General features: G+C 44.7%; 3 protein-coding genes across 5 annotated transcripts in view; 2 read left to right on the top strand and 1 right to left on the bottom strand.

The window, feature by feature from the left end:
- The window catches only part of TFIP11 (tuftelin interacting protein 11), a 20185-nt gene extending 19258 nt beyond the window's left edge, over nt 1–927 (top strand). For both annotated transcript variants that reach the window (XM_011934840.1, XM_011934842.1), the window contains one exon: nt 487–927. In XM_011934840.1, coding sequence (XP_011790230.1) covers nt 487–842 — 356 coding nt within the window. In that variant the 3' untranslated portion in view covers nt 843–927. The remainder of the gene's footprint in view (nt 1–486) is intronic.
- SRRD (SRR1 domain containing) lies at nt 916–8943 on the bottom strand. Its single transcript, XM_011934839.1, has 7 exons — nt 8769–8943; nt 6811–6851; nt 4563–4822; nt 4363–4461; nt 2630–2784; nt 1774–1819; nt 916–1385 (listed from the first exon to the last, which is right to left on the bottom strand). Exons 1-7 carry the CDS (start codon nt 8933–8935, stop codon nt 1176–1178), a joined length of 978 nt encoding a protein of 325 aa, XP_011790229.1. The 5' UTR covers nt 8936–8943; the 3' UTR covers nt 916–1175.
- Nucleotides 8944–8971: 28 nt separating this feature from the next.
- HPS4 (Hermansky-Pudlak syndrome 4) overlaps nt 8972–22682 on the top strand; it is a 33941-nt gene continuing 20230 nt past the window's right edge. Inside the window, exons 1-8 of one of the 2 annotated variants that reach the window (XM_011934844.1) lie at nt 8972–9152; nt 10536–11055; nt 13376–13466; nt 15596–15739; nt 20103–20210; nt 20619–20735; nt 21748–21825; nt 22340–22434. In XM_011934844.1, the coding sequence (XP_011790234.1) occupies nt 11015–11055; nt 13376–13466; nt 15596–15739; nt 20103–20210; nt 20619–20735; nt 21748–21825; nt 22340–22434 (674 nt within the window). In that variant the 5' untranslated portion in view covers nt 8972–9152; nt 10536–11014. The remainder of the gene's footprint in view (nt 9153–10535; nt 11056–13375; nt 13467–15595; nt 15740–20102; nt 20211–20618; nt 20736–21747; nt 21826–22339; nt 22435–22682) is intronic. The other variant, XM_011934845.1, reaches the window with a different exon arrangement.

Consider the following 22682-nt stretch of genomic DNA (forward strand, 5'->3'; position numbering starts at 1 on the left):
TTATCCTTAAACACCAATTTCAGCTCCCCAAATATATGTGAACTCCTTTCAGGATGTGGGGCCTATGTGGGTAGGTTAAAAATAAAGCCAGCGTGGGCCTATGTTTTCAAGGTACTAAAAGCTGCCTCTTTGGTGGTGTGAAGTGGAAACTCTACAGAGCAAGGTGGAAACAGGAGAGTGGCTGAGGACTCTCTGCTAATGTTTCCGGCTCTGAAAGAAGAAATCCCTTGCAGATACTTCATTTTAAAATGCTGAATATTTAATAGTCTCTTTGGTTACTAGACACTAGCCAGAAACCTTCTGAACAGTTTTTATGTGATACTGGCCAGTTGTCTAAACTTCCTCCAAAGCTGTATCTTTGAGGCAGAACTGCCCTTCAGTGAGTCACAAGCACTCTGGCACACCCAGACCTGGGCCAAGTCAGCGTCAACTTCCATACACCTGGAAACACCTCTCCTCACTGCCCTGTCCTCCTGTATCTCTCAGGTGCCTACATGCAGCCAGGAGCACGGGAGAACATTGCCTATCTCACCCACACGGAGCGGAGGAAGGACTTCCAGTACGAGGCCATGCAGGAGAGGCGGGAGGCTGAGAACATGGCCCAGAGGGGCATTGGCGTGGCTGCCAGCTCTGTGCCCATGAACTTTAAGGACCTCATTGAGACCAAGGCTGAGGAGCACAACATTGTCTTCATGCCCGTCATTGGGAAGCGACACGAAGGGAAGCAGCTCTATACCTTTGGCCGCATTGTGATCTACATCGACCGGGGAGTGGTCTTTGTCCAGGGCGAGAAGACATGGGTGCCCACCTCACTGCAGAGCCTGATCGACATGGCCAAGTGAACTGTGGCAGGTCCAGAGCCAGCCAGAGACTTGCCCCTGAGAGGGACGTGTTGTGAATAAACAGTATTTTAGATCACCTTCAAAAGCGTAACTTCTTTACTCAGGAGCTACTCCACATTGGGCCAGGTCACGAGGGAAGGATGTAAAGCAGGACAATGCCACTTAGCAGTGCAGGAATCTTTATACCAAGTCCTCATGTGGGGTATCGTCCTCAAAACAAGACAGCCAAGTTGATGTTCTTTCCTGGCAAAGGAGTTCTCTGTAGTTCCTCCATGACAGCCTTCCCTTTAGTCTCCGGTGGCAGCTTCTACCTCAGCCAGCCTCACAGTGAGTTCAGTCAGTAGCGGAAGGATCTTCTGTCTTGTTCCTGATGATTTCAAGGTCCTCACAGTCCTGATAATCTGGTTCTTCCTGAAACTCCCAAATATCTGTGGAGAGCTGTTCTAGCTTTTGCACGGGGAACCAGTGGACAGAGGTATCATTAAATATGTCCATGTATTGTGAAGTCTGAGGAAACTCAAGCTCCTCCAGTCCTTTTAAAATCTGAGCAGAAAAATTCAAGTGTGAAAACTTTAGCTAGTCACAGTAATCCCCACCCTTCTGGGAGAAATTTCCATTTTACTTGTCATCCCCACTTTCCTTTGTAAAAAAATAACAAATAGGATATTTCAATTTAAATGCTTTTGCACAATGAATTGGGCGCCCCAAGGACAGTGGATATCATGGACTGTGATACTGAGAATAAAGGAAATAAGGAAAAAACTAAGAGATGCATTAAAGAGTCATAGCTTTCTGGAACACAGACCCATAGAGAGAGTTGACAGTACACTAGCGCCACTTAGCCCCTGAGTTTCCTCCTACGCCTGTAAAGATAGAATTCTTCACAGTTTGACACCCTTTTCCATCCCAGCCCCTTTATTCAGATAGATACCTTTGCAATGTAGGGATAATTTTTCTGCAGAATCCTTGCCAACAACCTAGAAATTAAAAAAAAAAACAACCATGATTAGGAGGTATGAGGACAGTTTCATTCAACTTAAGACACAGAAGGGCAAGATGATTGAAGTATAGGAAGAATTCAGGAAAAAACTCGAGATGTGGAGTAAACCAGTTAAATAGTTGAAAATGCGGGCCAAGTGCGGGTAATCCCAGCACTTCGGGAGACTGAGGCGGGGCGGATCATTTGGGGTCAGGAGTTCAAGACCAGCCTGGTCAACATGGTAAAACCCCGTCTCTACTAAAAATATAAAAATTAGCCGGGTGTCCTGGTGCACATCTGTAATCCCAGCTACTCATTAGGCTGAAGCAGGAGAATCGCTTGAACCCAGGAGACCGAGGTTGCAGTGAGCCGAGATCACACCACTGTACTCCAGCCTGGGGGACAGAGTAAGACTCCATCTCAAAAAAAAAAAAAAAAAAAAAGAAAATACTCCAGTAATTGTGCCCATTTCATCAAGAGAAATGACTGAGCAGACTCCTAAGCACTGTGAAACAGAATGAGGATGTGGAGCTGTAGGCAGAGGAATCAAATAGCTTTTCCCTGTTTTCAAAACCATTTCTGTGTATCACAATGGAAGGGAAGAATTCGTGGCAAAAAGACTCCTTAACTTGCTTCATAGCTTGAATCAGGGTTTGACATCTCCTGTATTTAAGCCTTCATCCCGTTCCCTATGGAAAAGCATTTCCCCAGTACGGAATCATCAAGGAAACGTTTTCTGTGTGTAGGTCAATCTGAGGTATGGGCTTCACCTCAGGGCCTGACAGAATCTCAGCATTCTCAGACTTACCTCTCTTCAAGTCCTTTGAAACTGTTCCCAATGATGACCATCTTAGAAAGGGCATCTACTGACCAGTTACTCCATAAAAGATTGTTGTACAAGGCCGTCCCACAATGGAGCATGTAAAAGATGGTGGGCTCCCCGTGAATACTCCGTTTCCCTTCCTGGGGATACGATATTCACAGGTGTAAACATGCTCACAACCTATTATTTACAGTAAGGTGAGGGAGAGGTAAGGATGGGGTTAATCATGAGACAAACTAAAGGATCAAATGGAAAAAAGCTCATTTTGTGGAACAGTTACACTCGTATATGAAATCTATACAGTTACAGAACTAGCGTCAGGAAATCATGATGTCCCGAAAGAACTCATGTTTACTTAACAAATGTGTGTCTCATGAACACAAAGTCTCATGAACACTAACGGAGGGGCTTCCTGGGTCTATGACGGCAAGGACAGGAGGGATAGTGATGTTACTTACCCCATGTATTTCCCCCATGTTCGGTAATCCACACTTCCCGTGTCACTTCCTGCAGATCTGTATAACTAAGTCCTCTTCCAATGTCCCTGAGGCACAATCACCCCTCCTGAGAACCACTGCTCTACGGCCAAATTCTAGCAGGGAACATAAGGCCCTTTGACCCTTGCCCACCTCTGGCCTGCCTCTCCTCTTCTTGCAGCTTCCCTTGTGTTAATAACAAACTGGCAGTGGTTTCCTGAACAGCCAGCACTGCACAGCTACCTGCAATCCTGGTTCTGTCCCACTAGCAAACTGCTGGTAGACCTTCAAAGCCCAGCTCAGACCCAGGAATCCTTCCTCCATCCCTCCAAACACCTCTCTTGTCTCAGCTCCTAGTACAAGATTCTGCCTCACTATTTCACTCCTCATTCACTTATTACAGGTTACATGCCCTGATGTGACCATGGGCTCCCTGAACACTGGGACTGGGTCCCATTTTTTTTGATCTCCCCAAAGCTCCCTGCCTAGCACAGAGCAGGCACTCAGAAAGATGATCTGAACTGAGTGACAGTGTTTTAGGACCTTGCCAATATCAGGGAATGACTCTTCTCTCAACTTGAGCCAAATTTTCATACATAAGCAGTAAGATGGCAGTTTCAGGACACACACAGGAATCAAATGATTCTAATCCCCAAGACAATATAAAACCGAAATCGGAGGGACTTGCTCATACTGGCTTTGGCCCTGTGCTTGAGAGATGCAGTTCTTTATTCCACAGGTCTCAGAAATGTCAAATCCCAGCTATTTTGGGGCGTGCAAATGTGAGCACAGAATTAATCCACAACTCACAGCCAGGTGCTATGGGTTTGCCTGGGTTATAGCATCAAAGAGGAATGCTGCAACCCCTTTTATTACCTCCCTGGGACAGGGTAAAATCCAACCAGAAAGACCTCGCTTGAGGCACCTAGATTTTTATTTTTCAATAGCAACCGCAAATACCAAGTTAGCATAATTTCCAGACAAATAATTCTCACAAAAGTGGTTCAGACTTAACGTGTTCTGGTTCATGCCATCTGTGTAATTTTTTTCTGATGGGCACAACACAAGCCAAAATGTAGGTAACTGATTGGCTGGTTACATTGTTCAGGTACTACAAAAGTGAGCAGGCAGTAAGAGAGGAATGGTTGCCACTGCAAAGAATGCTGGTGTTAACAGGCAGAGCCTGGGGTGAGTCTGGTCAGGATTTTTATACTCCTGTCTGCTCCCCTTTAAACCACTTACCTCGTTCTCACTGAGAACAGTCACACCAAGGGTGTTCAGTACTTCAATTTCAAGTTGGCTAAACAGAGGGTCATACACCCAACAGTGACTTCTGGGAATCTAGAAGGGAAGAATGAGTTGTTTACTTCAACCCAAACATCTGTGTGCACCCATGTATAAGACCAGAGGAGGAGGAGATGAAAATGAATCCAAAAATGTACCTGGAACTTTTCCAACAAAAGCAGCAAAAACGTTAGCTGGTTTCTAGCTATGATGCAGGTGGCAAAGTTCCCAATGCCGTAACACACACACTTCAAATGGCACGTTCCTGTGACCAGGGTCTCTCTTGGGATAGAATCAGGGGCCACATCTGACTCATCTGGCAATGAGTCAAGATGCAGGTTTCCAAAGATGTCCGAAAGAGACCCCACAGGGGCCTTCAGCTGTTCCAGATGTTTTGTGAGACATCTATTGATGGTTTCTGAAAGAGCAGGCCCCCAAATGCAGTTAGAGGGCATATGCTCTGACCCTGTGAACCAAATCATCCACAAAAGAAGCTCACAGATTTGGGGAGAAAGAGATCAGGGCACTAAAAGGTTTCAATCCTTCAGAGAGAGAAGCTGCCGGCCTCATTCCCAAACATGCCTGGACATACAGTCACATTCACCACCAACTGACAGGCTGTCCCGGCCCCTGGACTCCCATAGTCCAAAACCCAAGAGCATGTTGCAAGCAGAAATTGGGTTTCACTCAAGGGCAGTTTCCATCTAAAACTATAATGTGAACTCATTGTAATTTAACAAGAGGCTCCTAGTAAATGTAGACTATGCTCTGAAATGCATACTTTTAAGGTTGTAACAGACCAGGTGTGATGGCTCATGCCTGTAATCCTATCACTTTGGGAGGCCGAGGTGGGTGGATCACCTGAGGTCAGGAATTGAAAGACCAGCCCGGCTAACATGGTAAAACCCCGTCTCTACTAAAAATACAAAAAATTAGTCAGGTGTACTGGCGCACGCCTGTAGTCCCAGCTACTTGGGAGGCTGAGGCAGAAGAATCGCTTGAACCAGGGAGGTGGAGATTGCAGTGAGCCAAGATCACACGGCTGCATTCCAGCCTGGGTAACAGAGGAAGACTCCATCTCAAAAAAATAAAATAAAGTTACACTCTGTTTAAGTCTTCTCATGTAGAGGCAGATTCTCTTGTCTCTCCTTTTATTGTACTGGTACTGAATTTAGCAAAACAAAAAAAAGCCATGCATTCCAACAATAAGATACCAATTTTTCACTTAAGAAACCAGCAAAGGGCCAGGCGTAGTGGCTCACACCTATAATCCCAGCACCTTGGGAGGCCGAGGTGGGCAGATCACTTGAGATCAGGAGTTCAAGACCAGTCTGGCCAATATGGTGAAGCCCCATCTCTACAAAAATACAAAAATTAGCCAGGGGTAGTGGCGCACACCTGTAGTCCCAGTTACTCAGGAGACTGAGGCAGGAAGATTGTCTGAACCCAGGAGGTGGAGATTGCAGTGAGCTGAGATCACATTCCTGCTCTCCAGCCTGAGTGACACAGTGAGACTCCATCTCAAAAGAAAAAAAAAAAGCAAGCAAGCAGCAAAGATATCTTTAAATAAGACCCCAGGCCAGGAAAAACTGGCTCTTCAGGTCAGTTTTGATAAAATAATTGGTGAAAACTTTTTGGATAACCTGACAATAGATATCAAGTTGGTCACCGCCTTTTATTTATTTTATTCCACTTCTGGGAATATATCCTAAGAAGATCACCCTAAGTTTGGTAAAAGCTGTATGCATAAAATTGCTCATTGCAAAATTACGTATAATAACTTAAAAAGGCTGGTTGTGGTGGCTCAGGCCTATAATCCCAGTGCTTTGGGAAGCTATAGGTGGGAGGATCACTTGAGCTCAGGAGGTAGAGGCTGCAGTGAACTATGATTGCACCATTGTACTCCAGCCTGGGTGAAGAGTAAGACCCTGTCCTAAAATAATAACTGAAAACCAAAGGAAGAAAACTCAATGTCCCACAATAAAAATGTTATCTATGGTATGTCCACTCTATGCATAAATATTATGTTTCCACCCACACACTATGTTTAGGAAGAGATTATCACTGCATGAGAAAAAGGCTACATTGTAATATCACGGAAAAGGAACAGGATAAATATAAAGTTCAGCAATAATAATGACAACATTTATTGCCTTGTATACAGCAGGCAAGCGTTTAACTAAACAGCTTCAATTCCCAAAACTACAGGATATACACATTATCCCCATTTCACAGATAAAGAAACTGAGGGTCAGAATTAAGTGCCAAAGGACACACAGATATAAGTGGCGGGTGGGGGGAGTTAGAACCCAGCAAGTTATCCCTCTGTGAAGCAAAATGTCCTCAAATGAGGACAGATTCTCTTTTCAGCCCCATAATCCCTACCCCTGGCCAGGTCATACTCACCTAGTGCTGAACTCCAGAAATCAGAGATAAACAGGTCCTTTCTGTTGAGAAAAAAAAATGGCACAGTCATGTCCCATCCATCTCAGGGCTGCCCCAACAGTAACTTTCCTGATCATGACCTGAATGCATAGAGAATGAGGTGCCCTGCAATGCAGGGCCCACCCTTACCAAGTGATAAGAGGGGGATATATGTTGAATATGTCCAGAGCCAGAGCACATACTGCTGGGGCTCAGAGACTGCAGGAGAGAGGATGCTGGAGGAGGTCCCTGATTCACAGAGAGAGGTCTGGGTTTATTCTCGCTCTACAACAGAGCCTAGTATAGAATTGCAGTTCCATAAATGGTTGTTAAATGCTCAGAATTAGCCTTTCTGAGCTTTAGTTTCCTCATCTCCAAAATGGGGATAAAAATCATTCCCAACACAGAGGAGTTTAGGGGCATAAAATGGGTTAACATTCTTAGCACAGTGTCTGACACATAGCAGGTGCTCAACAAATGGTATTTGTTATTATGAATAATTCTAAGGGGAAAGTAAAGAGACAAAACCAAGTGTCTGGGCTTTCTTTATTCAAGTCAACTAGTTTTACAGACCCAGAGCAAAACAAAGTCAACAGTGAATTAAAATGAACTGGATTTAAACTGACAAGCCACGGCCAGAGACAGTGATTATGGGTTCAGAAAGGGGTACAGAGAATTGAAAGTTGGCCCTGAGGCTGCTGCACGTTTCTCACAGAGGGTAAAGGAGAGAGTTCTGATGTACGCAGGAATGTTTTATGAACTGGTAAATGCGTACAGATAAGTGCGTAAAATGCTGGCCCAATCTCAAGAGCGATGGTGATTGCACCACACCTAGGTGTTGGGAGAAGCAGGGAGCTCCTGGGGAATACTGAAGCAGTTGAGGAAATCGTGACAATGTCAAGGGATATGAAAAATGCCTTGAGTTCTCCAAGCCCCCAGCCACGTTCACTCTTACTGGCACCCTCTGAGAGCTTAAAAAGAATCGCAGGTGCTTTTTATTCAGGCTGAGCCAAATGGTCAACAACTTTCTCTTCGGACGTAAACTCTGGGACATTGCTGCCTCTTGACCCTAATTCTAGTGGAGAGGAGCCCACAAAATTAATCTAATATCTGCCCTTGTGATGGCCCTTCAGATGCTGATCTTAAGTGCTAACTAAAGCTGTTATGTATTGAGCCTAAAAAGAACTGCAAATAAAGGTAATAATACTAAATAACAGTAATAGGTAACATTTGTGCTTCCTCTGCATTAGGCACTCTCTATGTACTTTCTAAGGTATGGAGCAAGGTATGTGAGAATCTGAGCTGGGATAAGCAACCAGTATAATGGAGAGCTGGAAGCACTGGTTTTTGTCACAAAGACTTGGGTTTGAAATCTGGTTCCACACATTTTCTTTGTCTCTCTGAGAATCACTGAGCTACCAGGGTCCTAGCGTGCCTGCAATGTTTAACATAAAGTGTGCAGAATGATTAAGCTAGTGTCCGACACATAGCAGTTGCCTGAGGATAGCAATCACGTGTTCGTGTTGCTTCTCTTGTGTTGCCGCCACCAATAATACCAACATCGGCATAATATTAATAGCAAACATTGGTACAGTGCTTATCACGTGCCAGAAAACGGTTTCCGTTTACTAATTCATTGAACCCTCAAAACAAACCTACGTGTGTACTATTTTCATCCCCATCTCACGGATGAGAAAACTGAGGCACAGAGATTACAAATTGTCCAAGGTCACGCAACTGTAACCGTAGTAACAGGGAAGGCAACCTTTAACTGAGCGCTTACTATAATCCAGATCTTTAATGAGCTTGTTACCTACGTTAAATCTTCACAATAACTCCTTCAAGGGTGTGGCTTATATCGCCATTCTACAGATGGGGAGACTGTGGCTCAGAATTGTCCACGGGTGCAAAGATTCCACCAAGGCCCACCCCGCACTCACTCAGCCTCCCAGATGCGACGAAGCACGACTCCGCTGTCAGACTCGAACTCCGCCTCGGAACTCCGCGGCGCCGCCTCCCTCCGCCGAGGCCGTCGAGCCGCCGAGCGCCTCTTCCGCGGAGCCGCCGCCTGCCAGGATTCGAGCGCGGTAGCGGCGGCCGCAGCCATTGGTCCCTGACGTCAGCGGCGCGCGGCTCACTCGGCACGTCATCACCGCGCGCCGGCTCGCCAGGAGCAGGAGGAGGCGGTAGGCGGGGCGGCGCATGACCTAAGGCCTCTCTGCGGCGCGCGCAGGTACGGGGCCGGAGTCGCAGGTTCCCAGCTGCCGCCCATATTTCTGTTCCAGAGTCTCGAACCCCGAGCACTGGGATGCCTGGCTACTCCGGTGGGTGGGCGGCGCTCGGAGGCGCGGAATACAGAGGGGCGGACCCCCAGTCTAGAGCGTGACCCGACCCCGCCTGATCCTTAGGCCTTCGCCCATCATTTCCCAGTAGGTGGGGCCAGACACCGCACAGCCCCGGTGCTGTTACCCATCGCTGCCTGCGCCCCGGGGTCTGTGCCCAGCAGCTTCCTGGCCCTTCTCCAGCCATTAGCGTCCGTTTTCCAGCCCTGCTGCTCCAGTGAGGCCCCTTCCCCAGGTTGTTACTATCCCTTTCCAGGCTACCAGAGCCTTTTATGCTTACATTCCGACGTCTGTCCCTACGCCAGGGCCATTAGTGGTCTCTTCTGGACTTTTCAGAGATAAGAGAGGACCTCGGTAGTGTAGGGCCCAGTCCTCTGGAAACAAGGGATGGGGAGTTTTAGGCTGCTGTCTTGGTTCCAGGAACAGAGATACCCCTTCCACAGGCATCCAAATATGCTCCATAGAGTACAAAGAGTATAGTCCTATGGAGGCCCAATCCAAAATATCTAGAGCTGAGAAGAGATAGAGATTTTACAGGCCGTCAAATATTCAAGACTTTAACAGACTGTATTTGTGTAGCCATAGATTGCAGAATGGTGAGCAAGCATTTGAGACCGTGTTGCTAGGGCATTAAGCTTGGAGAAAGTGACAGTAGGAATGAGACAGTAGTTTTGAAGTGACCAAGAGGTTGTCACATGAAAGAATTAGACCTTGTTTTGTGTTTTCCTGCGGAGTGTTATCCAGGGTAGCGAGTGGGAGGCAGATGTAAAATAGGGAACGCTGATTTTAGTTTGTTGGAAAGAGAAATGTAACGTAGAGAACCACGTATTTCGGGAGGATGTAAAGCAGAGACAGCCAAGATAATTTTTGGAAAAGAGTGCAGGAGAGTAGAGTAAATGATGCCAGGGTTCCTTCCGACTCTGAAATTCCATGATACACTGAACTGTCTTTCTCTCGTGGAAGTTTGAAAGCCATTTGATAAAGTTCTTTTCATTTTTTAGAAACTTGCCCCGCTCTGGAATTCTGCATGTTCAGGTTACTTTTGGACTGTCAAGATGATAGTTCCTTAATTTGGGTTCCATTATTAACACAGCAACTGGTTTATTTGTATAGCTGTCCACACCTAGAGCATTTTCACCCTATCATTTGATTTTATCTTCTGTGAAGCTTGTGGTGTGTTTCCCTTAACTGTTCAAGAGACTAAAGCCCTTACTCTGAAGTCTCTGCAAGCCTCCCTCTTTGATTTTGAAGTATCATTGTCACCCTTACAGAAAGCTCTTTTGAAATATACCATTCGTTTAATCCTGCTGGGTCATATGCTCTCTCACGAGTTTCTGAAATATCTATTCCTTGTGTTTATTTCAGAGCCAAGGCACTGATGTTTGAACTGGAAACTTCAAAACTTTTAATAGAATCTTCACGATGGGTTTGAGCTAGACAAGCTAGAAATTTCTTTAGAACCCCAGCTCTAGCATGCATCTCCCACGTTTGCCTTTCCTGGAGAGGAGCTTGAAGTGGTAGTTCTGTAGACAGCCACAGTGACACTCAGGAAACCAGATAAATGAATTTGACTTTTCTGCTAGGATTCTCTTTGTTATAGTTTCTCCCTGAGTTGTAAGAGGCATAGAAATATACATGAAACTGAAGAACCTGCAAGGAAGGGAAGTGGTACTTTCCATGCTGAGTGAAAACTAACCAAGTGGCAGTGGTGACTGAAAACACTGAAACCTGCCACATCCAGATTCGCTGGATTGGGAGATAAAGGAACAGTCACAGCTGGGGAGAAGGAACTGATACTGGAAAAGAAAACCTAAATGAAGAGGATGAGGATGACTGCAAAGTAGATGGCCACCTCCACCTCCACAGAGACAAAGTCAGCCTCGTGGTGAGTAGCAGGGCCTGCCATGGCATAGCTTTCGCTGGGCTGTTGGATAGATTTTTGGGGTTAACATAACAAAATACCACTTTTCCTCAGAGCAGCTGAATCAAGCACATGAGCCATTTCTCTCCGAAGCTAACGTGTTTTAATCTTGCGAGCCTCTCCCAGTGTTTGAATGAGTCTGGCATTGCTGGGAGATTGTAGAAAAGATAAGCCACAGCCTGATCGTGCAGCCAGCTTTGATGATAATGTGGGTATTGTAGTCTTCAATTTGCAGAGATGAGGTATGGTTGCAGTTGAGAATTACACCATGTGGAGAGGTTTGGCCAGATTGGGTATTGAAGGGTATCACTCAATGTCTGTCTGAAACCCGGTTCCCTTCTCAACCCTAAATGCGTTAATCCTTTCCCATAATTAGGTTTAGCAAACATCAGTTGTGAAGGAGATGAAGGTGAAAAGCAGGTTTAGCTAGAATTAGTAGGATTTAGTGACTGATTATTTATGTGGAAGTCAAAAAGATGGTGCAGTTCAAAATGACACTCAAGTTTTCTTTTGTGTGCCCACACAAGCAGGGATGCTTTCACCCAGAGAACGTGGGGACAGGGGAGGATGGGGTGCACATGGAGTTTCTGAGTTGCCTGTGAAACTTTTTTGAGGTTTTTTGATCTAAGCTTACTCTGCAGCCATTTATACATCCAGCCCTAAGTATTGGGAAAGTGGACAGTGCCAGAGACCAAGTTGGTGCTTTATTTATTTATTTATTTTTGAGACAGGGCCTTGCTCTGTTGCCCAGGCCAGAGTGCAGTGGCGTGATCTCAGGTCACTGTAGCCTCACACCCCAGGCTCAAGTGATCCTCCTACCTCAGTGTACCAAATAACTGGGACCACAGGCTCACCCCACCATGCCTGGCTAATTTTGTCTATTTTTTTGTGGAGATGGGGTTTCACCGTGTTGTCCAGGCTAATCTCGAACTCCTGAGCTCAAGCAATCTTCCTGCCTAGGCCTCTCAAAGTGCTGGGATTATAGGTGTGAGCCACTGTGCCCAGCCAAATTGGTGCTTTTTCATCAGGAAGGCAAGGTGGGAGCCATGGAGGGAGGCCTCAGAGAGGGCATAGATCCAGGGGAGAAGAGAGCAGATGACAGATTGGTCCCATTGCTGCCTTACGTTATAGTCTCATAAATGTGTTCTCAGAAACTTAGAAGTAAAACAGGTCCAGCCAGGCATGGTGGCTCACACGTGTAATTCCAGCACTTTGGGAGGCCAAGGCAGGATTGTTTGAGTCCAGGAATTTGAGACCAGCCTGGGCAATATAGTGAGACTCATTTCTACAAAAATTTTTTTAAAAAGTAGCTGAGCATGGTGGCACACTCCTGTAGTCCCAGCTACTTGGGAGGCTGAGGCAGTAGGATGGCTTGAGCCTGGGAGGTTGAGCACTGAACCACAATTGCACCACTGCACTCCAGCTTACAGGGCTACAAAGTGAGATCCTGTAAAAACAAAACAAAATTGAGGCCCAGCCTTTGAAGTGTTTGTTTTATGGTCTTAAAGAGGTAATCAGATAATAACATTAAGTAATATAGTTATACTGCAGTGTAGTCTATAAGAGTCTTTGAGGAAGAACAGAGGGTCATGGAAATTCAGAAGAAAGAGGTTATCTCTGGGCCGAGGGAATCAGGAGACGGTTAATGAGCAAGTGTGCTTGAGTGATACTTGGTGAGGTTTGGCATGGTAGAGAGGAGTTCAGAGTTTCTCTGTAAATTCTCACAGGCCCCGTTTTTTTCCTGTTACGGACTTATGGACTCACTATCCTGCATTGAAACTGCGTGTTTGCTCAGCAACCCCGGAGCTCACTGTGGGCCCTCAGTCAGTGTTTAAGTGAATGCATGAATTCCTGGTAGAAGAGCTGTTTCTGGAAATCTTTATGCTCAGCACTTACGAGGAGTGCATCTAATACATCCTTAACTTATTTTGTTATCAGAGCCTTAAAAGACAGTGTATCAGACCATGTGGTTGTATAGTTAAGGTTCAGTGTTTCAAATAAGAGCAGTCATTGTGGGCGCCTTATTTTTTTTCTAGCTACTTATGTCTTCTCTGGCAGATGGTCTAACGGCTGGATAGAGGCATATTTTTAGTTTGAATTTCCTGCGCTTACAGAACGTTTTTATCTAATTTGTAGCTACTGGGGTTCTTTCTTCTCTGGGGCCACCTGAAGTCTTTCAAACACAGTAATGAGCCCTCCTTGGGCTAGGAAATAGGAAGCTATGTTTTAAATGCCGTGATCACTGGATGAAAGGAAACATGGCTCCATTCTCTTCTCTTGCCAGGTGGAATTATTTTTTTCTTTATGATGGTTCCAAGGTAAAGGAAGAAGGCGATCCAACAAGAGCTGGCATTTGTTATTTTTATCCTTCCCAGGTAAGCCACACAGCATTTTATTGTTCGGTGGGGATCCCAGTGCCTCCAAGTGATAACTTTTCAGAAGTATAGGGTTTACATTGGGACAGTTTGGCTAATCCAGACAATGACATTTCTACTGTCTTATTCTTAGTTGTACTATTTCTTGTTGTTCTGGTCTTAAAATTTCCAGGCAGCTCAGCACTTTCATTGTCTTTAGCTTTCTATTTCCATCGTGATTTTTGTCTGCCCCCCTCTACCCCCAATTTTTTGATCAGCTCAGTTTTTAAAAGTTAGTATTCAGCTGGGCACGGTGGCATATGCCTGCAATTCCAGCTCTTTGGGAGGCTGAGGCGGGTGGATCACCTGAGGTCAGGAGTTCGAGACCAGCCTGGCCAACATGGTGAAACCCTGTCTCTACTAAAAATCCAAAAATTAGCCAGGCGTGGTGGCGTGCTCCTGTAATCCCAACCACTTGGGAGGCTGAGGCACGAGAATCACTTGAATCCGGGAGGCAGAGGTTGGAGTGAGCAGAGACCGCACTATTGCACTCCAGTCTGGGCGACAAGAGTGAAACTCCATCTCAAAAAAAAAAAAAAAAAACAAGTTTGTATTCAAACATATACAAAAACAGAGAGGCAAGTATCATGAACCCTCATGTGCCATTAGTAACTTCAACAATTATCAATACTTGGCCTTTTTTTTTTTTTTTTTTTTAAGACAAATCTTACTCTGTTGCCCAGGCTGGAGTGCAGTGGCATGATCTCGGCTCACTGTATGCTCTACATCCCGGGTTCACGCCATTCTCCTGCCTCAGCCTTCTGAGTAGCTGGGACTATAGGCACCTGCCACCACACCCGGCTAATTTTTGAATTTTTCGTAGAGACGGGGTTTCACCATGTTAGCCAGGATGGTCTCAATCTCCTGACCTCGTGATCCACCCGCCTCCCAAAGTGCTGGGATTACAGGCGTGAGCCACCACGCTCGGTAATACTTTGCCCGTTTTATATGACATATCTTAACCTCCTCTTCTCTCTCTCTTTTTTTGTCCTGGAGCAAATTCAAGGTGTTGCATCATCTCACCAGTATCAAGCAACATCTCTAACTAAAAAGGGCATTATTTTAAACATTACCACACCTAACAAAAGTTACAGTAATTAGTAACAGTAATTCCTTCATATTACCTGATACCCAGACTATATTCAAATTTTGCCTAATATATTGTCTTGGATGTAACTTACTCTGCTCTTTCTTCCTTCCATCCACGTATCCTTCCATCTTTCCATCTCTTTCTCTTTTTCCTAATAAGGATCCAAACAGCATCCACATATTCTATTTGGTTATTTTGTATTTTAAGTCCTTTTAATAACAGTCCTCACCCAGCCACTCATCTTTTCCCCCCTCCTCCATGCCATTGAATTATTGAAGAAACCAGGTCATATGTGTAGTAGAGTGTTAGAATGTCCCACACTCTAGATTTGGCTGCTTTGTTTCTCATGGTGGTGTCATTTAATGTCTCCTATCCACTGTATTTCCTTTACATTAGTAGTAAGATCTAGAGCCTTGGTTAGATTCAAGCTCAGTTTTCTAGGTAAGAATTCTTCATGGGTGCTGTGTACATTTCTTGTGTAGCCCATACTGTCTGGCTGTCCTGTGCTTTAGTTAAGACGAAGGTTGATTAGGAGATTCTGTATTTTCCCTCCTGTGACCGTGCTCTGACATAGATAGTTGGGGTTAATCTGGGTCACTCTGGCCACTCTGTGTGGGAGATTTGAGTAGGAGTGAAAGGCTCGTGCTTCTGCTAAGCATATGCCTATAATCCTGGCAACAGAAATGCAGTTCTGTGCAGTCATCTCATGTGTTCCTGCTCGGTGTTCTCTTAGAGTTAAGTCATCTCAGGCAGGGGTTGGCAAACTTTGTAAAGGGCCAGACAGTAAATATTTTAGGCTTTGCAAGGCACGTAAGGTCTCAATCACATATTCTTCTTTGTTGTAACCTTTAAAAAGTTTAAGAACCATTCTTAGCTTACGGGCCATAGGAAAACAGGCAACAGACTGGATTTGGCTTGCAGACTTCAGTATGCTGTTAAGAAATGATGCAAGAGTTCAAGAATTTCAGCTTCCTATCTGGAATGTGCTCCTTTCCCACAGACCCTGCTTGACCAACAGGAGTTGCTTTGTGGACAGATTGCTGGAGTTGTCCGCTGTGTTTCTGACATTTCTGACTCTCCTCCTACTCTTGTTCGTCTGAGAAAACTGAAGTTTGCCATAAAAGTTGATGGAGATTACCTTTGGGTAAGTTGAATAGGCAGAATCAGTGCTGAAGTGTTGCAATAATAAGTTTAGGAAGTTACGCTATTTCTGAGTCTTGAATTTAGAATTATCCCCCCAACCACTGCATCCATGTACTGTGTTTAGTAATCACCCTCGCTTCCTGTGGTACTCTCTGCATCTGCCCATCATTGTTGAGTGCTCTCCAAAACATTAATAACATATCCTGCAATGCACATGGCTGGTTTCTCCTTTCCTTTCAAAGAGTTAGGCCAACTTGTGGAAATTCTGTTGACTCTGTGTTGTAAATTGAGTTTTTATCGTCATCTTTTCTTCTCCATATTCTCTACACTTACTGGGTAAGTGACCCAGAAAAAACACTGATAGATGTGTGTTAGGTTTCAGAGAACCCATTTAAAAAAATAAAAGAGAGTATTGCTTAAGTCTAGGAGTTCGGTATCAGCCTGAGCAACATAGTAAGACCCCGCTTTACCAAAAAAATTAAAAAATTAACCAGGTGTGGTGGCTCATGCCTGTGGTCTTAGCTACCCAGGAGGCTGAAGAGAGGATTGCTTGAGCTTAGGAGTTTCAGGCTTCAGTGAGCCATGATTGCCACTGCACTCTAGCCTAGGCAACAGAGTGAGACCCTGTCTTAAAAAAAATAAATAGGCCGGGCGCGGTGGCTCAAGCCTGTAATCCCAGCACTTTGGGAGGCCGAGACGGGCGGATCACGAGGTCAGGAGATCAAGACCATCCTGGCTAACACGGTGAAACCCCGTCTCTACTAAAAACTACAAAAAAATAGCCCAGCGACGTGGGGGCGCCTGTAGTCCCAGCTACTCGGGAGGCTGAGGCAGGAGAATGGCGTGAACCCGGGAGGCGGAGCTTGCAGTGAGCTGAGATCCGGCCACAGCACTCCAGCCTGGGTGACAGAGTGAGACTCCATCTCAAAAAAAAAAAAAAATAAAAAATAAATAAAAATCATTCCTTTACATTCTAATAGTAGCATATAATCTAAAGTGCTGTTTATCATGGCTACATTTATTTTAAGGTTTCCTGAGGTAAAGGGATGCTTAAGTGTGGGATGCTGTGTTCAACTTTGTAGGTATTATTTCCAGCATTTTATTATGAAAATTTTTAACATACCAAACAGTTGAATTTTACAGTGAATACTCATATACCTCCTTAATTCTACAATTAGCATTTTATTATAGTTGTTTTATTACCTATCTATTCATTCCTTTACCCTCCCATTAATTCAAATTATTTTTATTTTATATTGTTGAGACAGGGTCTCAATCTGTTGCCCAGGCTGGAGTGCTGAGATGCGACCTTGGTTTACTGCAACCTCCACCTCCCAGACTCAAACGATCCTCCCACCTCAGCCTCCTGAGTTGCTAGGACCACAGGCATGCACCACCATGCCCTGCTAATTTTTAGAATTTTTTCTAGCAGGGTTTCACCATGTTGCCCAGGCTGGTCTTGAACTCCTGAGCTTAAGGAATCCTCCCACCTTGGCCTCCCAAAGTGCTGGAATTACAGACGCAAGACACTGTAACCCAGCCCCAAATTATTTTGTTACAGTTTTCAAAGTAAGTTGCACACATTAGTGTACTCTCCATGCAGATACTCTATCATGCATATCATCAACTGAAATATAGTGTTTGGGGCCGAGTGCTATGGCTCACGCCTGTAATCCCAGCACTTTGGGAGGCTGAGGCAGGCGGATCACCTGAGGTCAGGAGTTCAAGACCAACCTGACCAACATGGAGAAACCCTGTCTCTACTAAAAATGCAGAATTAGCCAGGCATGGTGGCACATGCCTGTAATCCCAGCTACTCGGGAGGCTGAGGCAGGAGACTCTCTTGAACCTGGGAGGCAGAGGTTGCAGTGAGCCGTGATTGCACCACTGCACTCCAGCCTGGGCAACAGGAGTGAAACTCCATTTCAAAAAAAAAAAATTTAATGTTTGTTTGTGGTTACATGCTTTACAGGCATCTGTCTTGCCACTTAACATTTGTGAAATTCGTTCATGTTGTTGCATCTATCAGTGTTCATTCCATTTTATTAAACAGTATTCTGTTGTCTGAATAGATCACAATCTAGTCTTCTTTTGATGGACATCTGAACTGTGTCCTGTTGGAGACGTTAAGGATAAGGCTTCTAGGAGCATTCCTACACAAGTATTTTGGTGAACACATGTTTTCATCTCTCCTGGGTGAATATCCAGTCCTGGAATTTCTGGGTCATAGAGTAGGTGTATGTTAGATTTTATAGGAAACTGTTAGACCTTTTCCTTTAGTGGTTGTACCATTTTACATTCCTACCAACAATGTTTGAGAATTCCAGTTACTCCACATCCTCGTCAGCATTGAGATTGACAGTCTGTTCATCTTAGCCATTCTGCTGGATGTGCAGTGGTATGTTATTGTGGTTTTAATCTTCACTTCCCTAATGACTAATGATACTGAGGCCTTTTCATGTGCTTAATGACCACTTGAATATCTTCCTTTGCAAAGTGTCCAAAGCCCTGCCCATTTTTTAAATCGGGTTTTATTTTTTTAATTGTAGTTCTTTTTATATCTTAGATACCAGTTCTTTGTCAGATACATCTTTTTAAAATAATTTCTCCCAGTTTGTGGCATGCCTGTTAATTTTCTTGATGTCTTTTGATGAGCAGAAATTTTTCATTTTAATGAAGTCTAACTTATCAATTTTATCTTTGTATGGTTATTGCTTTCTGTGTCCTGCCTGAAAAAACCACTGCCTATTCCATTGGAGGAGATAGTCTTCCTTTTTTATTTTTGTAAGAATTTTATAGTTTTAGCTTTTAAATTTAGATCTGTAATCCACTTTGGGTTAATATTTGTGAATAGTGTGAGTAGAGGTCAAGGATTTTTTTTTTTTTTTTTTCCACCTGGATAACCAGTTCTTCCAGCATCATTGTTGAAAACATTTTCCTTTCCCTGTTGGATTTCCCTTTGGTTCCTTTACCAGAGATCAGATGACCATTTAAGTGTGGGTCCATATCTGGACTCACTCTGGCTTTTCCACAGATCTGTTTGAAGATTATGTGTGAGTACCACATTGTCTTGACTTCTGTAGCTTTATAGTAAGTCTTGATACCAGATAGTATAAGTCCTCCAACCTTATTCTTTTCTCAAGATAGCTTTGGATATTTCAGGTTCTTTGTGTTTTCATTGTACAATCAGTTTATCGATTTCTGAAGAAAAGAATTTTTCTTTTCTGGTGGGATTATGATTGGAATTGCATTCGGTGTGTTTATCAGTTGGAAGAATTGAACACTTCTTACATGCCAGACTGTTATAAGGTCTTGGATTACATCTGGGAAGAAAGCAAAGATCCTTGTGCTACTGTAGCTTACATTCAGAGGGAATTTTTGTTTATTTGTTTTCTGTCAGGGTTTATTAGTTTAAATATCTGATGATTCCTTTAGGACAGATTCCGAGAGGTAGAATTATTACATCAAGTAATAGGAACTTTTTCAGACTCTTTAAACATATGACCAGATTACTTTCTAACTCAGCAAGCACTTTTTCTTTTTTTTTTTTGAGAAGGAGTCTTGCTCTGTTGCCAGGCTATGCAGTGGCGCCATCTCAGCTCACTGCAACCTCCGCCTCCCAGGTTCAAGCGATTCTTCTGCCTCAGCTTCCTGAGTAGCTGGGACTACAGGCGCCCGCCACCACTCCCAGTATTTTTAGTAGAGACGGGGTTTCACCATGTTGGCCAGGATAGTCTCGATCTCTTGACCTTGTGATCCACCCGCCTCAACCTCCCAAAGTCTGGGATTACAGGCATGAGCCACCGCACCCGGCCAAGTATTTATCTCCTATAGAACTAACCACTACACTCAGCATTTTGGAGATCTAGAGCTGGGAAGATTGCAGTCAGTTCTTGCTCTTAAAGCACTCCATCCAGCTGGAGAGACATGATGGCCATTCATGAAGGAGTTTGAGTCCTGTCCATTGTTTGTAATGGAATCCAGATTAAACATCCACTGTCCAAGTAACAGTCCTAACAATGCAAGGGTCAGAAGAAAGGTCAGCATTATTGGCTCGAGTTAATAGAACAGACCTCATGGAGATACTGAAATCTGTGGTGGGCACTGAAGGTTATGAGTAAGTTCTGGGGAAATGAACAATAAGGAAGAGGACGTTTGAGATTGGGCAACATGAATTGAGGTACAGAACTTACTTGTCTGTGGAGATTAACTTGGCCAGAATGGAGGGTGTGGACTCAGGGATAATAGAAGATCAATTTCAATGGGCCAGTGAAGTCAGGTAATTGAGAGCCCTGGATGCCAGGATTCTGGGCTTGGACTCAAAGAGAAGGAAAATGCTTGTCTTCTGGTTTCTCTCTTAACAGGTGCTGGGCTGTGCTGTGGAGCTCCCTGATGTCAGCTGCAAGAGGTTTCTGGATCAGCTAATTGGATTCTTTAATTTTTACAATGGACCTGTTTCCCTAGCTTATGAGGTACGAGTATGGGGTTGAGGAGTCTTATATTGGGCCTCTTTATAAAAATCGATGTTGCCAGAATGCAGCACTTACTCTGGGGTCTGTTATACTTCCAGTAAACACATTGTGTCCGGGGACAAGGTCAGGGGCTCTCGGAGCCCCCTCATATGCCTTTGGGCCTAGTGGCATAGGTCACATTTATTCCAAATGTTTATCCCCTTCTCCTCTCTGCGATGTTTAGAAAGCACAGGCCCTGCTTGCCACCCCCACTTGGCAGGTGGATCCGTGATTGGGTAGGTTTAAAACAGGTCCTCCCTTCTGGTCAGTTTCCTGTGTGAGGAACAATTTTTGAGATAGCTGGAACTCTGGCCAAAGAGTCTGTCCCTCAAAATCTCAGATATTGACCTGAGGCTCTTTCTGTTTTAGAACTGTTCTCAGGAGGAACTGAGCACGGAATGGGACAGCTTCATCGAACAAATTCTGAAAAACACCAGTGATCTGCATAAGATTTTCAATTCCCTCTGGAACTTGGACCAAACTAAAGTAACATTTTCATCCTCCTTATTCATTTTATATGTAAGATTAGGACTTCTGGATACTTTTTAATATTCCCGAAGTGAACTGTATCTGGAAAAGTGAGTAGATTGTCACTTCTCAGGCAGGGCCATGACAAGGCGTGTCACCTCTCAGCCTCATTTCCCTTTTCCGGAGAATGGTGTCAGCATACCTGCCTTCTAGAACTGTTTTGATGGTCAAGTGAAGCTGTACCTCAAATGACACCAAGTAAATGCTCAGTAAAGGGAATTACTGTTTTGTTCATGCCTCAGAAGTGTTGAACTCAGTAATCTAAAGGCCTTCTCTCTTTATATTCTTACCATATGATCTAGTTATTCTCAGCATCAAAAATGCCCAGCATGAACATTTCAAACACACGGTTGCTGTCTTTGAGAGACAGTGGTTGGGAACCGTTTTTGTATCTCTGAGCCACTCCGTTTGTGGTTAACACTCAGTGAAACCGAGGCTGCTTGTGTGGCTGGCCTGACGACCTGTGCTGCCCCATTAAGAGGCAGCTACCTGGGCCCTGACTCACAACCCTGTCCTGTGTCTCACTGCAGTAGTAAATAGTGTCCCTGTAGCGGGGTTGTGGCACTGTGATTCAGCCTTCACAGAGCATGACTCCACCAGACATGGGGAAGGGTTTTCCCTGCTCCAGTCTGGAAAACTTCCTGCAGCTGGCCCCAAAACTTTATAGAATGGCTGGCTGGGACGGACCACAGTCTTGAGGCTATGAAGAATAAATTTCTTAATGTGTCAGCAGCTCCAGAGGCTCCATTAACACTAGTTCTAACAGCTGGTGGATACTTGCTGGTTCTAGCTGGCAGGTGGAAGTCTGAGGAGGCTGCTGGCTATTGCTGGCTCTTCCTGACCAGGTCCAGATGCTTTTCTTGTATTTTTAGGGACTTCTAGGCCACTGACTCCATACAAGGAATGTGGAACTGAGGCATATTTCCCCGAGTGAAAGAGCATGATGTTTTCATTTTTTGTGATGGAATAGAGTCATGGAACCTGGTCAGACATCAGGCCACCTGTATCACCATGGGGATTGTGCTTCAGAAGGAAGGTGGAGGATAGGGTAGGTGGGTTTCACCTGGTACCATGACGTGTATTTATAGGATACACCCTCCTCTTCTGCTGCCATCAGGTCTTAGCATTGTCAGTGTAGATAGGGTCTCCCAGGCCATCTACTCTGACCCCTTTGGCAGTTTGGTGGGCATCTTGCTCTTTCTGTGTGTTTGTGCCCACCAGTACATATATGCATATATTGATTTTATTGTTGCTATCTTCTTAAATAGGATCACATGGTTTCTCAGTGCATATAGTACATATGCCATATTTGCTGCACCTTCTAGCTTCTGGACAGGCCTCATTGTTCTAAGAATTTGGCATTTAGTGGTGTCAGAAGTTCTGGGTATAGAGAGGTAGAATAGTCCCAAGCCATGGCACAGGTTTTACTGTGTGATGCATTCTCCTTTTCCAGGCTTTGAGATACACCCTGTCCAGCTGTTCTGTACAACCCTTTCCCCTTTTCTTCCTTCCTGATTGTGAGCATGCTGATGGGTGGCCATGATGCCTCTTGCCCTGCACAGGTGGAGCCCCTGTTGTTGCTGAAGGCAGCCCGCATTCTGCAGACCTGCCAGCGCTTGCCTCACATTCTCGCTGGCTGCATCCTCTATAAAGGACTGTGAGTAACTCCAGACCCCTCTCCTCCAGCCCCATTCCCCTGCTGCACAACTGACCATCAGCTACCTCCAGATCATGGTGGGGAGCTCAGTCTCTGGCCAGTTCCAAATGGGCTGGTTTTGTCTAGTATCAGGTAGTTTAGAAAGACAGGTGTGTACCGGTCTTTGAGCAAAGCTGAGAAATTGGAAATAGTTGTGTTCAGAAAAGAATTAAGAATATACAAGGAATCTCTATAATTCTCAGTATAGG

The sequence above is a fragment of the Colobus angolensis genome, unplaced genomic scaffold (genome assembly GCF_000951035.1).
Source record: "Colobus angolensis palliatus isolate OR3802 unplaced genomic scaffold, Cang.pa_1.0 Scaffold139, whole genome shotgun sequence".
NCBI lineage: Eukaryota > Metazoa > Chordata > Mammalia > Primates > Cercopithecidae > Colobus > Colobus angolensis.

What these genes read in the sequence shown, in the direction of transcription:
- SRRD (XM_011934839.1), bottom strand. Translation starts at nt 8,935, where the DNA reads ATGGCTGCGGCCGCCGCTACCGCGCTCGAATCCTGGCAGGCGGCGGCT. An exon ending in TTTCTGGAGTTCAGCACTAG is followed by an intron (nt 4,823 to 6,810) that starts GTGAGTATGACC and finishes CTGCTCTTTCAG; the next exon opens with AAACCATCAATAGATGTCTC. An exon ending in CTGTTCTCAGTGAGAACGAG is followed by an intron (nt 2,785 to 4,362) that starts GTAAGTGGTTTA and finishes TCGTATCCCCAG; the next exon opens with GAAGGGAAACGGAGTATTCA.